The sequence below is a fragment of the Eleutherodactylus coqui genome, chromosome 4 (assembly GCF_035609145.1).
Source record: "Eleutherodactylus coqui strain aEleCoq1 chromosome 4, aEleCoq1.hap1, whole genome shotgun sequence".
NCBI classification, from domain to species: Eukaryota; Metazoa; Chordata; class Amphibia; order Anura; family Eleutherodactylidae; genus Eleutherodactylus; species Eleutherodactylus coqui.
The window spans coordinates 151,063,263-151,079,806 of NC_089840.1; the positions used below are offsets into that span (position 1 = coordinate 151,063,263).

General features: G+C 41.8%; 1 protein-coding gene across 7 annotated transcripts in view; it reads left to right on the forward strand.

Annotated features, from left to right (window-relative positions):
* NAV1 (neuron navigator 1) overlaps positions 1-16,544 on the forward strand; it is a 274,215-nt gene that overhangs the window by 124,055 nt on the left and 133,616 nt on the right. For all 7 annotated transcript variants that reach the window (XM_066600314.1, XM_066600316.1, XM_066600318.1 and 4 more), the window contains exons 8-9: positions 11,418-11,459; positions 15,418-15,560. In XM_066600314.1, coding sequence (XP_066456411.1) covers positions 11,418-11,459; positions 15,418-15,560 — 185 coding nt within the window. The remainder of the gene's footprint in view (positions 1-11,417; positions 11,460-15,417; positions 15,561-16,544) is intronic.

Here is a 16,544-nt window from a genome sequence, read left to right on the forward strand (position 1 = left end):
TGGGCCTCAGCATGGGACTACAGGTTGGTATTAAGGGGTAGATATCCAGAAAGTGTTCCCGGAGACAGGAGGACTTCCATGCATCCCGAGAGACAGAAAACAACTGCAGAAGAGATGTTGAAGGTGTTAATTTAAAGGGCTTTCACGCTGTGTTCTGTCCCAGAGGAGGTGGAGCTATTCTACTGGTAGTGGTGTCATGGAGGTGTTGGAAAAAGTTTAATTTACATGCTAAAATTTTCCAGTGATTTTGGCAGAATGCTATGTTCTTCTGTTGATACATAGTAGATTACTATAGTATTTTATCTAATGTAAATGTTTTAGGGAATATTCCTAAAATAAAATAGAAACATGGAAAGGTTGAAGAAAGCTAATTAAATTCAACTTGTTCTCCTACAATATTGATCTTAAAGTATGCAGAAGCCAATTTTTCTTCATGTCTGAGAAAATCTTCCTTCCAAATACTGTAATTGGAATAACTCCCAGTATAAACGACCCATCTCCAGCAAATCTGTCACATAGTGTGTCCTATAATATTATATATTTAAAGTCATGTAGACCCACTTTTAATGCTTTTAAAAAATAAACCATAATGCTATCATGTGGGGGGATAGTGTAATCTCCATGGCATTGAAGTGAAGAAACCTCTTCTATGTTGATGTAGAAACCTTCTATACTGTATACTTATGGCTTTCACCTTTGTTATAATTACAGTTCTGGGTATAGATTAATCATGAGAGATCTCTTTATTGACCTTTGATATATTTATACATACAATGCATTTGGAAAGTCTTCAGACTTTTAGACGCAAAGATAATCTTTCAAATGATTGAAATATTTAGCTATCTATTTGCATAAAGTGTTAATCGCCATTAACACTTTATCATCTTCATTTGCATGTATAAAGACCTCCTGGAGTTGTTTGCAGAGCCCAGGGTGTGTTTAGCCCCTTCCCACTATAGGATGTACAGTTACGTCCTGTGGAATCGGTGTAGTATGAAGAGAGATTGCGCGGCTATCTCTCATCATACATCACAGGTGCAGACTCTTTCTTACAGCTGACACCTGGCCGCAACAGCTCCAATCAGCCACACAGCTGATCGGGGCTGTTAACCCTTTAAAGCTGTCAATTCCCATACGCCCCCCCACCCCCAGCGATGAGATCGCAGGGAGCCGTGCAGGTGTCATGGCTGCTGGGGCCTTCTGAAAGGCCCCAGGGCTGTCTTGACAGTATGTGCCATGGGGTGGCTTGATAGACTGCCTGTCAGATTGCAGTACGATGTAATACTATAGCATTACATCATACTACAGGACCAATTAAAGTATCACTAGTTGTGGTCCTCTAGGGGGACTAAAAGAAAAAGTTAAAATAAGAACAATAGAATTTTACTAATTGTTGAAAAAAAGAGTAATAAAAGTTAAAAAAAAACAACTTTTGCCATATTTACAATTAAAGAATCTAGATAATAAAACAAAAATACATATTTGGTATCGATGCGTCCGTAAAAGTCCGATCTAACAAAATAACACATTATTTACCCAGTGCGATGAAAGTCGTTCTAAAAAGAAATAAAGAACGCTAGAGATGCACTTTTTTGGTCACCATATCTCTAAGAAAAATTGCAATTAAAAGCGATAAAAAGATCGTATAAATTCAAATTTAAAAAAAAAGTCATTGGGCGCAGAAGATGGCCGCAGAAAATAATATAAAAAAAATAAATGTCTTTGGAAAAAAATACAAGTAGTGCAGCAAAAAAAATCTATATGTTTGGTATCTTAGTAATCGTACTGACCCATAGAATAAAATTATCGTGTCATTTTTGTTGCAATGTGTGTGCCGTAGAAACAAAACGCACCAAATGATGGTGGAAGTTTTTTTTTTTTTCATTTTACTCCACTTGAAATTTTTTTTAAAGTTTTTCAGTACGTTACATGGTACATTAAATAGTACAATTGAAAAATACAACTTGTCCCACTAAAAATAAGCCCTCATACAGCGACGTTACATAAAGAAGTTACGATTTTTTAAAAAGGGGGGTGGTATGGAAAAAGAAAATGGGGGGAAAAAAGGGGGCCACATCATTAAGGGGTTAAACACACAAACAGCTTCCGCCACATTCCATTGTTCTCCTTAAGGCTGCCACCACATTCCAATGTTCTACTTGGGCCTAGTGTAAACATGCCGCGGGGAGAATATCCTGCAGTCTATTGAAAGAAATACATTCAAATGGAACTGAAATCCATTGTTCAAATGAAAAGTGCATGGTGCCCGCGTTTACATGTAACGATTATCCCTCATTTTCGGACTTTTAGACAAATTTTGAGTGATAATTGTGTGTACAAGGGCCTTTACATGGTTATGTTGTGGCCTTGTGCAAATTTAAAACAAAAATCATTTTAGTACCCCATTATAACAGTGACAACAGAATGTTAAATCTTTCAAAAATGAAAATCTAATTGAGTTAAGTATTCATACCCTGTATTCAATACTTAGTTGAAGCCTCTTTGGCGGTGATTACAGCCTCCAGTATTGTTGGGTATGAGGCCACAAGGTTTTGTTTTTTTTTGCCATTCTACTCTGCAGACCCTCTCCAGCTCTGTCAGGTTGGCTGGGGCCGTCTGTGGACAGCCATTTTCAGTTTCTTCAGAGATGTTTGATTGGTTTCAAGTCCGGGCTCTGGTTGGGTGACTCAAGGAGATTCACAGAGTTTTCCCTAAGCCCCTCCTATGTTGTCTTGGCTGTGTGCTTAGGGTCATTGTCTTGTTGTAAGGTGAACATTCTGCAAAGTCCAAAGTTCCTTGAACTCTTGATCAGGTTTTCATTAAGAATATCTCTGTACTTTGTTGCATTCAGCTTTCCCTCCACCCTGATCTACTTGTCCCCTCAGCATGATGCTGCCACCACCAGGCCTCACTGTAAGCATGGTATTGGCCAAGTGATGAGTGGCGCCTGGTTTTCTGCAGACAGAACACTTAAAATTGAGGAAAAAAGTTCAGTCTTGGATTAATCAGATGAGAGAATCTTGTTTCTCACAGTTTGAAAGTCCTTAAGGTTCTTTTTAACAAACGTCTGATTGGCTTTCATGTGTCTTTTACTGTGCTCTAAATCCCAGATTGATGAAGTGCTGCAGTGATGATTGACCTTCTGAAAGTTTCTTTTATCTACACACATGATCCTTAGAGCTTAGAGTGACCATTGTGTTCTAGAACATCTCTCTTACCAATGCTCTTCTTCCCCGATTTCTTTAGTTTGGTGGGTCAGCTGGCCCTAGGAAGAGTCCTGTTCCAAACTTTTCCCATGTAAGACTTATAGAGGCTGCTGGGCTCTTGGAAACTTTCAGTGCAGTAGCTTTTTTTTTACTTCTCCAGATCTGTGCCTCCATGCAATCCTGTCTCTGAGCTCTACAGGCAATTCCTGCCTCCTCGTGGCTTGGTTTTGGCTCTGATATGCAGTGTGAGCTGTGAGATGTTTTATAGATGGGGCGGGGGAGGAGGGGGGTGTTCTTTTAAAATTCTGTCCCATCAGCTGAATTTACCGCAGGTGACTCCAATCAAGGTGTAGAAACATCTCAAATATGTTCAAGAGAAATGGGAGACCCCCACAGCTAACTTTCAAGTCCATACCAAAAGGGGAGAGTACTTCAATTAATGCAAAGTACTAGTTTTTCATTTAAAAATTACAAAGATTTCAAACATTCTGTTTTCACTTCATCATTATGGGGTACTGAAGAGGGTGATGGGGAAGAGCCGGCATTTTTAACTCATTTTATTGAACTATAAATGTACCATACAGTATATAGATAAAAACTTTGCATACAATATAAGTACTTCAAGGTGAGGGAGAAATACATAGGTACATTACCCACATCCTATATGTAATTACATTACACTAATACATTGGGCTTCCATAACATTGGAAATTAACATTTGGCACCCATTTTAGTACTCAGGTCTAGGTACAGTCCTGCTCAACAGGTTTTGGAGCAGTTCCTGCATAGGAGTTGTGTCTGATGAGTCACACCACTTCCCCTACACCTTGTTAAATTTCTCTTGGCGCTTCCTATTTTCATTGTTTAATCAGTTTTATTGAGACATTTTTCAGATAAAATAAACATGTGAAGAAAGTCACACGGGACCTTGTGAAAAGAAAATTAACATCATGTAATAATACAAAATGGAATAATTCGGGCAATAACTACTACCTCTAACTTTTATGGTATCTAATATTCTCGGATGAGGATATAGATTTATTACCTCAGGTAGTCCTTGGCCCAACAATAAGATTGACTCCTATCCTTACCAATATAAGAAAAGAAGAAAGAAAAGAGAGAAAAAAAAAGATGCGTATGTGTGTGGGGGGGGGGGGGTGGGGGGGGGAATTGAAGATTTAAAACGAGAGAGAAGGTACGGGAGAGGGGAAAGCAGGTAGGTTTAATATTGTTAACCCTGCCATTCTGGTGACCCACAGATGGGTCCTGCATTCATCATACCCAAGAGAGCAAGTCCTGGAACTCTGTGGAGGACTCAAATTCTATCCATGACTGCTATACTGATAGGAATTTATCAGTTTCCCTTGCATTCTCTGCACACTATTCCTCCATATGACACAGGTGTGACATCTCTTGTTGCCATTCACACATGGAAGGAACATGAGTAGTCCACCAATGGCACGGTATGACCACCCTAGCATCTGCCAGGCAAAATCGTAGTAAACCTCTCTTTTGGGATTTAATTGAGCCTGGGAGTATAAAGAGGAGGGCAACTTGTGGGGTGTTATCTATTCTCCTATGTTGTATTAAATTATATGTGGAAAATACTTTGTCCCAGAAAGGTTTTATCATGGTACAACTCCACCAGATGTGGATCATAGTACCTCTATCAGTTCCACAGCGCCAACAAGCTCCAAGACTGAAGAGAATATAGTGTGGAGACTAGAAGGATATATGTACCACCTTGCAATTATCATGTGGCTTTTTTCCTGAGCCGCGCAGGCTATAGACAGTTTGCGTATAAATATAAACTCTTTCTACCAGTCACTCTGGGGCATTATGACTGCCAAATCCTGTTCCCATGCCTATTTAAAGCTAGGACCAGTGTTTTAAGTCTCCTGGGTCAGCAAGCCATAGATCAGGGACACTGTGTGCGCAGGAGGGGACTGTTGTGAAAACAATTTTTTCAAAGGGTTTTAATGCAGTACCAAAAGAGCAGCCATCTCCACGGGTAGAGAGAAAAGATCGCAGTTTATAATACTCTAACCAGGAGAGATTGAGTTGAACAAATCTATTCCTGAGCTCCTGAAAGGACAGAACAGAGGGACCACTAAGAATGTGGTGAACCCGGTATCTTCCAGTCTTTCCCATCCCAGGAAACGATCTTGGGTATTACCTGGTGGAAACGCTAGGTGCCAAAAAGCAGTTAGGGGACTATCCTCTCTAGATAGGATTTTTTAATGTAATTTTGAATCCCAAAGTCTAATCGTCCCTTTAAGCAGATAGTTTGAGGAGACGGCAGTGGCCCTCTCACTGGGTCTTATCCATGGGAGGAGTCTTATGGGAATCGGGCAATCTACTTGTTCCAGGAGTACTGTTAAGAAAATTGTAGATCAATGTATCAGTTAATTGTTCTTTTATTGCATTGTAGACTAGAAATATATAGCATGATACTAGTATAAGTAGTGAAGGGGTTAAACAAAACCCTTCTATAGCAGTGCATGTTTTCTTATGAGACAGACGAGATAAGACAGTCTCCTAGACCACCCATGTGTGCATGTTTACTGATGGGGCAGGCAGGAAACAGGACAGACTTCTAGATATCCCTTGCATTCCCTTTTCCTGAATTCATAACGGTTTTATTGTATGTTATAGTTACACATTAAGAGGTGTAACTTATGTTAATCATTTTTTGTTTTAGCCTTTTATGTATTATTATTAATCTTGGAGGTATATACTTTGGCTGTGATGTCATTTATGGTACATAAGCTTCGAACACCTTAGAATAAGTTATAAATCATCTGATACCGCACAGGCTGGTGTGATATGCATTTCTCCTGGGTCCAGACTTCTGCACGAGATCTGGGATCATCTTCTCTTTGATAAACACATAAATTCTCCTTACAAGTACCCATTGCTTATTAGTAGCATGGTATTGCCAATCTAAAAGGTACGTTAAGACTGCAGCTGCATGATAGAGTCTGAAATTTGGCAAACTTATCCCCCATTAGACTTAGGATATGATAAAACTCTGATTCCCTGCCTTCCCTGATCCTAATCTGTCAAAGAATGATATAGGAGGTATAATAAGAACTGCCTGAAAGATGTACAAAAACCTGGGTAGTACATCAATTTTAAGAGTATTTATCCGTCCAAACCACGACAAGTCTTTAGTGGCATACGAGGAGAGGTCTTTTAATGTGCGCTCCAAGAGGGCCAGATAATTCAAGGGAAACAATTTGGAGTGGTCTGTTGGGATAAGTACTCCTAAGTATTCAATGGCCTTCTGTTGCCACTTAAAAGGGAAATGTTCTGTGATATGTTTTTCCTCTGCTTGTGTCAGTGATATGTTTAGAGCTTCTGTTTTTGAATAATTTATTTTAAAGATGGATAGATGGCCAAAACGCTCAAACTCTTGTATCAGGGAAGGCAGGGTGATACGGGGCTGGGTGATGTTGAGTAAAAGGTCATCGGCATATAGTGCTGTCTTATAATGGACTTCCCCTATGTGCAGGGCCTGGATATCAGGATTATTTCTGATTGCAATTGCAAGTGTTCCATCACTAACACATAAAGTAATGGGGATAGGGGACAGCCCTGTCTGGTGCCGTTCTTAGTAGGAATAGAGGAAGGCAATCTGCCATTCACTCTGATCCTAGCCGTAGGGCAGGTGTAGACTGCAAGAATTCTAGCTAAAAAATTTAGAACCTAACCCTATTTAAGAGTCTCTGCCAGGAACTCCCAGTGGACTCTGTCAAAGGCTTTTTCTGTGTCTACAGCCACCAAAACATGGGCTCAGACCCAGTCTGAGCGTTGGATGTCAAAATTAGGGTTTTTATGATATCCCTAGCCTCTCTGCCTTTGACAAAGCCCACCTGATCTGTGTGTATAATGGATGGGAGAAATGGAGAAAGTCTATTAGTTAGTGTTTTAGAAAAAAGTTTTAGATCTACATTTATCAAGGATATAGGTCTGTAATTAGTTGAGATTGTGGGATCTTTGCCAGGTTTCAGTAAACCACAGATATGTTCAATAAGGATTGTCGTGGGAAAGGGGCCCGTGAAGAGATTGTGGAAAAAACCTTGGTCAAGAAAGATGTAAGCTGCTGACGGAAACGTTTATAAAAAGCGGGTGTGAAACCATCAGGTCCCGGGCTCTTCCCTGCTGGGGTGGTTTTAATAGCCTCCTCTAGCTTATCTTCTGTGAAATCCGTCTCTAAAGTGTCCCTAAGTTCAGTGTCTATGGTCGGCAATGCTGTCTCCGCTATGTATCCAGAGATGTGATCTTGTAGGGCAGAAGGATTCATATCTGTGAATTGACCCTTTATCATACAATTGAGAGTAATAGTTTTGGAATATCTCCAGAATCTCTTTAGGATTATGGGTGTCTATGCCTGCTGGGTTCTTAATGCGAGGGATGTATGTTTGTGCGGCTCTTGGGTGTATCAGATGGGATAAGGGCTTGCCTGCTTTATTAGAGTATTCGTTCTAAAAACGTTTGCATTGGTCTCTAAAGTGGAGATATTTTTGGTCCAACTTGGATTTAAGCTCCTAAATTCTGACTAGGTCTGCTAATGTAGCTAAGTATAGTTTCTGTTTGTGTGAGGTTTCTAAAATAGGGATTTATTGCAGAAAGTTGGATATATTAATTGTTCCCTCTTTCCTAATTCTTGTGCCATGTTTGATTAAGAGGCCTCTAAGGACGCACTTCAGCGCATCCCACTGCATGGGAGCAATTGTGCAATCCGTTGCATGAGTTGTTATGAAAAGATCAATATCCTCCTTTATTTCAGCTACACATAATACTGTCTTTCAACAGGTTATCATTTAGTCGCCACATCCATTGGCGGTCTATTTGATCAGGTATGGAGAGAGTTAGAAATATTGAGTGATCTGACCATAACATATCTCCAATAGCGGCTGTAGGATGCCAGAATAGGGCATGATGGCCTAGTAAAAAATAATCTATACGGTTATAGGAATTGTGTGGATGTGAGAAAAAGGTAAAGTCTTTGTCTTGTGGATGTAGGATGCGCCACACATCTACTAATTGAAGGGTATGTGACAAATTTTTTAGCGACTGTAGCTGTCTGTGGGGAACATTGTCTCTACCCGCCGAGGTGTCAACACTGGGGTTTAGAGTCATATTATAGTTCCCTCCGGTGATCACTATTCCTTCAGCAAATTCGGCTAGCCTTTTCAAAAAAGAATGACGTGCTGTGGCCTGGTGCTGATTTGGAGCATACCAATTAGCAATGTTGATCTTAGTCGACCCAACAATCAATTTTATAGTGGCGTATCGATCCTGGGGGTCCAAACGTTTATCAATTAGGCAATGGGCTAATGACCTGTGGAGGGCGATAGATACTCCCCCAGAACGGCTCTCGGGGTTGGCGCTGTGGAACCAATGTTTGTAATAGCGGTCTCGTATATTCGGAACATGTCCCACCTTACAGTGTGTTTCTTGGAGCAACAATACTTGAACCCTCTGTTTATGCATATGATGCAGGACCTGGGGTCTTTTTTGTGGGATGTTGAATCCTCTAATGTTAAGTGAGCTGAGTTTAAGTGGTGCCATAGGTGAAGGGGAGTGGAGTGGGAGAAGGGTAAAGAAAAAAAAGAAGTGAAAAAAGAAGAGGAGGAAAAAAAATGTAAAGAAAAGCTTTGAAAAGCGGAAACTTTAACTTGCGTATAAACACCAAAATACGCCAAACTCCTAACAGGTAGCGGGCTTTCTATCAGAGAAGTCTCCACTTAATTTGGGAAGCCATTAATAAACTTAAACTATTTTTAAATGTAAGGCATTCACTGCGTTAGAATATAGCCTAATCCAGATGAGTGGGTATCAGCAGTCCAAGACCCCCATACAGCAGTATAGCTCCCCACAACTTGGGAAATCATAACTTGCGTTTACGGTGTCCTTATATGTACCCCTTTGCACATAAGCAGACTTAAGAGCAATGAGCTGTGATAGAGCCGCAGGTAGTGTTGATTAAAACATAACGCCATATAGACCAGTAAGTAACTGTTCAAAGGAGGCTAATACTCCATCAACATATAGGCGTTCTAACGTGGTAATTCCCAGATTCGCCCAGAACTGCTTGTCTGCTAAATTCACAAGGTGTGGAAGCAATCTATTATCTCAGAGGGGTTTCCAAGGGGGTGTCTGCATACTTGATCAGTGTTTTACATGCCTGCCACACTCTACCCGCCAGTTTATGAATAGATAGCATCTGCCTGGCCTGTAACTCTGGCTTTTCCATAACAACACAGAGAGCGATTTCGGACAGAAAAAACATTAAATGATGCTCAGAATTTGGGAGGGGAGAGCCAGACAGCCAGTGTCAGATATATCTCACTTGCCCGGCCAATTAATACAACTTAAAGTCTGGTAGCGCCATTCCTGCCACATGTTTAGGGTGCTGTAATGTTTCCATGCAAAGCTTGGTTCTAGCTTTCCCCCAGACAAAAGACACCACTGCCGAGTTGGTCTTATAGAAAAATTTCTGTGGTACTATTGTGTCTGCATGCTCTAGACAGTATAAATACTTGGGAAGGCCAATTATTTTGATGAGGTTTATTCTGCGGCCACATATAATGGCAGAGGACTCCAGGTTTTGAGCTTATGTTGGAGGGATGTTAATAAGGGAGCAATGTTCAGATTAAAACTCAGAGCGGGATCTCTAGAAATATGAATTTTAAGATCTTGAAATTATGAAATGTCATGCAGATTATAGAATACCTGAATGAAAGTTGACTTTTGCCAATTAATGCATAGGCCCTAAAATCTCCCCAACCCATCTATCAGAGAAATAGCCAGAGGTAAAGTGTTCCAAGGCTCTGACATATATAGTATTAAATCGTCTGTGTAGAGACCTACCCTACCCTCTATAGTTCCAATCCCGATACCCTTGTATGATTCATGTTGCCGAATCATTAGGCCCAAGGCTCTATGGCAATAGCAAACAGAAAGGGTAAAAGCAGACAGCCCTGCCAAGTGCCTCCTTGTTGTGAAAAGGAGGTGGAAGTCAGACCATTCACCATGACCATGGCGGTATTAGTGTATCTTGACGCCACCATGAAGTGCAGGTGGAGTCAAGATTGACAGGGGGTGATGCACCTTGTAGCCGATTGGCTGCACAGCATCCTGCCACATAGGTCCTAGAAGGGCGGTACAATTAGGCTTCCAAATACATTCAGCGGTGCCTACTGCAAAGACACAGCCAGAAATCACACGGCCTTCCTGCCCACTGAGGCACAAGCTGCAGCATGACTCGGGGTTTTTGCACTGAGGCACCATTGTCCTGAGCCACATTTCCAGCGCCACTCCACAACACTGAAACCCACCCCCAAGCTATGTAACTTGCCAGCAGCTGCAAGGAGGTGACAGGGTCGGGTTGAGACACAGAGTTTTCTCCGGCAGCCGAACACTGCTTGACCACATGCCGCAGGCTTTCCCCGAACCCCCCACCGGATGCGTCTTTACCGGCGGCATAGCAGAAGAGATGAGGTGCCCAGCTGTCAGAGGGGGGACGCATGGCATGGATCTGACAGTTCCGACGGGTGCGGACAAGAAGCGCTAACGGCCGCATCTGTCTGCGGGGGAGCGTCATCTACGAACCTCACACTGACGGCTGGGGAGCACAAACAGTGTCACCGGGGGAGCGTCGGACACGGAGGTAACACGCAGCGCAGGCCAAGCGGTGACTGCGGGAGGTGTGAGCGGGGGACCTTAGTGTGGGGCTAACACTTCTTATGTGGCTTACATTAATAAATGTTAATGCATTCCACACTGTACTACCACGACCTGGCAGCCTTGACCTATCGGGAGCTAGGGGTGTGACAGAGGCGTCCCTCCTGTCAAACCCCTAGCTTCCGGTGGCGTCAAGATACACTAATACCGACCATGGCTACTGGTGATCTATACAGAACATTTTTTTTTAATTTGCAAAAGGCCACAACATAATAAAATGTAAAAAAAAACTGAGAGTCTGAAGACCCTCCGAATGCTGTGTAGACGTGAGATCTCCCTAAGCTTTCTTTTCCTCAAAGTGTAAAACTTCTATTTTGATAATGTATCTGGATACAGTCACTTTATGTACATTTCCAGCTCTGCTATATCTTTTTTGTACCTATGCCCAAAAATATCACAATGTTATGTATCCTCTGATTCTTAACTTCTTAGCCTTACTATTGAACTTTACTCCCACAGTTCTGTCCAGGACCGAAACACATTGCCAAAAAAAGGATTAAGGTACGTATGTTTCTGATTTGATATTGCAGCTGTTTCTCAGGGCCGGGCAAGCAGTACCAACACACCTCAGCCTTTAAATGAGGGCATCTTGCAATCAATCTTGATGAGGCAGAGTTCTCATGAAGCACTCTGCCTGCCATGTTCGTGCCTGTGTACAAGGAGGGATGGGGAAGATGAGCACATAAATCAGTAGGAAAATGGGCTGCATTACTAAGGAAATCCTTAAAACACGACCTGTTGGGTGCCTGAGGACTAGAGTTTGGAAACACAATCCTAGGTACTAGCGTAGCGGTCACTAACCCAATCAGTACCCTCAGACCATAATAGCTATTAACTCCTTTGTGCTTGGTCACTCTAAATTTCCGTCAGAACATGGAGTTTCTTCATGCTCCCTGGCAGATAGATATATAAGTCATGAAGATCTGGCTGACACCTGCAAAGAACAAGCCCTCGTATGGCTACGCTGCCAAAAAATAAAGTATTGCTTTTGCAATGCGACATTGCAAAGTACGAGCATCCTTAAGGTGTATGGCGATGTATTAGATGAGCTGACAATTACCATAGTGGGATTTAAAAAAAAAAATTGTTATTAAAGGGGTTGTCTCACGAAAGCAAGTGGGGTTAAGCACTTCTGTATGGCCATATTAATGCACTTTGTTATTCACTTACCTTCCCTGCGCTGGCGTCCCTGTCTCCATGGCTCCGTATAACTTCAGTGTCTAATCGCCCGATTAGACGCGCTTGCGCAGAAGGGTCTTCTGCCTTCGGGTCTGTCCGGCAGCAGCGGCGTTCTGGCTCCGCCACCTTCTACGCGTCATCGCGTAGCCCCGCCCCATCGTGTGTGCCGATTCCAGCCTCCTGATTGGCTGGAATCGGCACACGTGACGGGGCGGAGCTACGCGATGATGCGTATAGGGGGGCGGAGCCAGAAAGCCGCTGCTTCCGGACAGACCCGAAGGCAGAAGACCCTTCTGCACAAGCGCGTCTAATCGGGCGATTAGACACTGAAGTTAGACGGAGCCATGGAGACGGGGACGCCAGCGCAGGGAAGGTAAGTGAATAACTTCTGTATGGCTCATATTTAATGCACAATGTATATTACAAAGTGCATTAATATGGCCATACAGAAGTGCTTAACCCCACTTGCTTTCGCGAGACAACCCCTTTAAATTTGAAGGAAAAAAAATTACAGAATTGCTCGATTTTCTGATTTTTGTTCATCCCATCACTTTTTTTGGAACGAAAAGTGGTCAGAAAGTCCTATGTAAGTAGGAAAGTACCCCAAAATGGCACCAACGAAAATGTCAGTTCAGCCTTTAAAAAAATGAGGCCTTCCCATAACTACATTGACTGAAAGATGAAAGTAAAACAAAAACAAGTGATTTTTTTAAAGTGTTTAAATTGCACAAAGTAGTACAACATAAAAACTATAAATGTAGTATCGCCATATTTGTCTCAATCGGACGAATAGAATGAACATGTTATTTATATCGCATGGTGAAAGGCGTAAAAATGAAATCGGAAAACAATTGTGGAATAACGTTTTTTTTTGTATCCTCAAAAAATGTATACATGTATCTATCTATCTATCTATCTATCTATCTATCTATCTATCTATCTATCTATCTATTTTTTTTTTTAGTGCATGAGGTGTGCCCTGAAAGTGTATTTATAAAGCACTCTACTGTTTTACTTTACGTTATTGTACTGGACCACAGAATAACATTAGAATGTCATTTACACTGCACGTTACACATAGAAAATAAACCCAAAAAACAAAACCCCAAAATTGCAGAATTGCTGATAAAAAAGTTAAAGGGGTTGTCTCGAGGAAGCAGTGAAATTTTTTTTTTGCCCAGTCCCCCTTATTAAGCATACATTACTAAGCACCCGTGTAAATGACTTTTCTAGCCGGTTTCTACTTACAGTTCCAGCATTTCAGCAACTTATAAAAAGTTTCCCCAAGATGGCCGCCGGCTCTTTTCCCGTCGCTTGCTGTAGCCCGACGTGCGCGCTCCTGAGACGCTACCAGCTGTGTCTCAGCCGCCGACTGGACCCACCGCGGCCGCCGACCACGGCACACGCTCTTGGGCCACAGTCACCCACCGCCAGGCAGCAGGTAACCGGCGCTAGGCCCCGGCTCCCCCGCGCTAGGCCCCGGCTCCCCCGCACTAGGCTCCGGGGCCACAGCGGTAGGCTCCGGGGCCACAGCGGTAGGCTCCGGGGCCACAGCGGCAGTCCGTCACTCGTCACCCCCGTCAGTCCGTCACCCATCACTTACCTGGGCGGCTGGGCGGCTTCTCGGCACGGCTGGGTGGCTTCTCGGCACTGCTGGGCGGCTCAAGTTTCTGCACCTTCCTCTAAGAGAGGATGGTAGCAGAATGGCTGCTCCAGCGTGCTCCCGAGAAGTTGCAGCTCGTCTGCGCATGCGCAGAAGAGCTGTAGCGGCGAGCACGCTGAAGCGGCTCGTGCTCAGAGCAGAAGACCGGACTGCGCAAGCGCGTCTAAAAAAGCTAGCCGCCAGCGAAATTAGACGGAACCATGGAGACGAGGACGCTAGCAATGGAGCAGGTAAGTGAATAACTTCTGTATGGCTCATATTTAATGCACGATGTATATTACAATGTGCATTAATATGGCCATACAGAAGTGTATAACCCCACTTGATTTCGTGAGACAACCCCTTTAACCAAAAATCTTGCTTAAGGGCAAATGTAAAACTTTCTAAGACATGTAGCGCACTCCGCAATGCCAGAAAGCGTGTCCATATAAAGTAAAGGACACACAACTATATAGTCAAATATTTCATTAGTTCATTAAAACGTCAGTCAGGATACAATATACAAAATAAGATCATTCCCGTATCAAATGCATACGAACCAACTCTGCATACGTCATAATTGCATATAAATAATGCAGGGTGTTAACAGTTGAAGGTGTATGCCTACTCAGTCTAAAGGTATCTTTGCAAGGGGTGATTATTGCCTAAATTATCGCTGAAAACAGCAAATGTGGGTATCCTGTGTATATGCAGCCACCGGCAATTCTGCATATTAGCAGAACTAAAAGCCAAGCGACTGTTGGGCCATGTAAGCAATGTTTCAGTGAGTCCTGTCCACTGAATGGAGTTAGGCAACGATCCCCAGCCGCTCTGCTTCCATTCACTTAAACAGCTATCACTCTTGTGTAAAACCCCACTAATCAGCTACGTTATCTCATATTCTGTGGAAATGGAATATCTTCTGTTGGTGCTACATCGCCTCTAAGGAAAATAAAAAATTTAATATCTGAATTTGTTCAGGTATACTTTGTCACACCAGCCTGATTTAAAAGGCCCAAGTAGCCTGGAAAGCTTACACTGTTAACATTATCATTGTGTTTGATGGCCATTCAAATCTATCATCTACGAGATTATATAGTTTCTCTTACTGAGATTAATAACCTTTAAAGGGGTTTTCTGGGATATTAAAAAAATGATAAAGGGTTAAAGAAATTGAATACTGCCCTATCCTGGCGACTTCCCGTCCAGCTCTGCAGCCCTGCTGTCCACCGCATGGAGCCAGGAAGACATGCCATAGATTGCACACATGACCGCTCAGCTACTCCCGGACTCCAGCAGAGATTTTTCTATGGCCACGGAGACCTGTGAGTGGCTTCTTCCAGGTTTTCAGCGGGCACCGAGGCTGCAGCACCAGAAGGGAAGCCGCTGCGATAGGTGAGTATTCAATTTTGTCTTTATTTTAATCCTTTTAAATTATTTTAATACTCTCGAAAACCCCTTTCAAGCAAAATTGAATTTTTAAAAAACATGCATTGGTATGCCCGGGAGGACTTCTTAGACATCTGTCCTGCTAGCTACATTCTCTGCTCTAGCAATGCTGTATCAGTGATTTGTGATGATGAAACTGTTTTACACTGAAGGCTAGAGAACGATTTCCTTATTCTTTTCATATCTCAGGTACCAGTCACATTCTCAGGATGAACCCAAGGAGAGGCGTCATTCACACACTATTGGGGGGGTACAAGATAGTGATGACTTATCTCCTCTACCTCCACCTTTACCACTTACTAATGTAGGGAAACCTCCCTTAGCATGTTTGGGTGAGTTTGATATTTGTTATATCTGTAAATAAAAGTTGTTGCAATCAATTTGCTAATTTTCAATGTTAATTTATGCCACACATGGAAATATAATCTTATCCTATATTTACAGAAGTGTAAAAACAAATGTGCACTAAAGGTACTTTTATGCCACAACTTTCTATATAAGGCTATATCTATGCTCACATCTATGTTAGGAGGTTCTGTCGCAGATCCGGCATACAGGGCTGGACAAAATGTCCTGCATGAAGGACTTTGACATTCAGTAAAATGCCGAATAGCCAAACTGAATAGAGACGATTATAGTCTATAGGGTCAGTTAGGCGCCGTTCAGTTCCATCATAAGACGGATCTGTTCGGATAGAGAATCCCACTTTTCTGCTCTCATGATGGCTCAGGAAAACGGAACCCCCGAACACAGATGTGAACATGACTTAATTCTTCACAATGTTGATTTCTCCTTCCATTTTCTTAATATGTTCCTGTACATATTGAATAATTCTTGTTTAATTCAGTCATACAAAAGCTAAAATTGTTCAATAGCCTGTAGTGTCAGAGACCTTTTTTTGTCTGAACCAAAAAGGCACATTTCAGGTTTTATGTAATGGAGTATACTGATTTAAAAAATCAAGACGAAAAAATTCTCTAAAAACCGGAATACTTGAAACTATTTACACCTGAAAAAAACAAAAAATCATATTTTTATCAATAATTTTAATATTTTATATATTTATTTTATGCCTAAAATAAAAGAAAACATTTATTTGTTATTAATTATTTATTAAAACAAAAAAATGAAACCTCATAACCATATTATGTTTATATTATTTCTGTACGTACAGTACAAAAAAACATTACAATCTTTACAACAGTCCTATACTCATTAGCCTACTCAATTTACTCATAGAAGCAATCAATATGAAAAGAAACTTTAACGAATAAATAACAAAAAAAAGGGAATTTTTCATTTTTTCCAGTCATTTA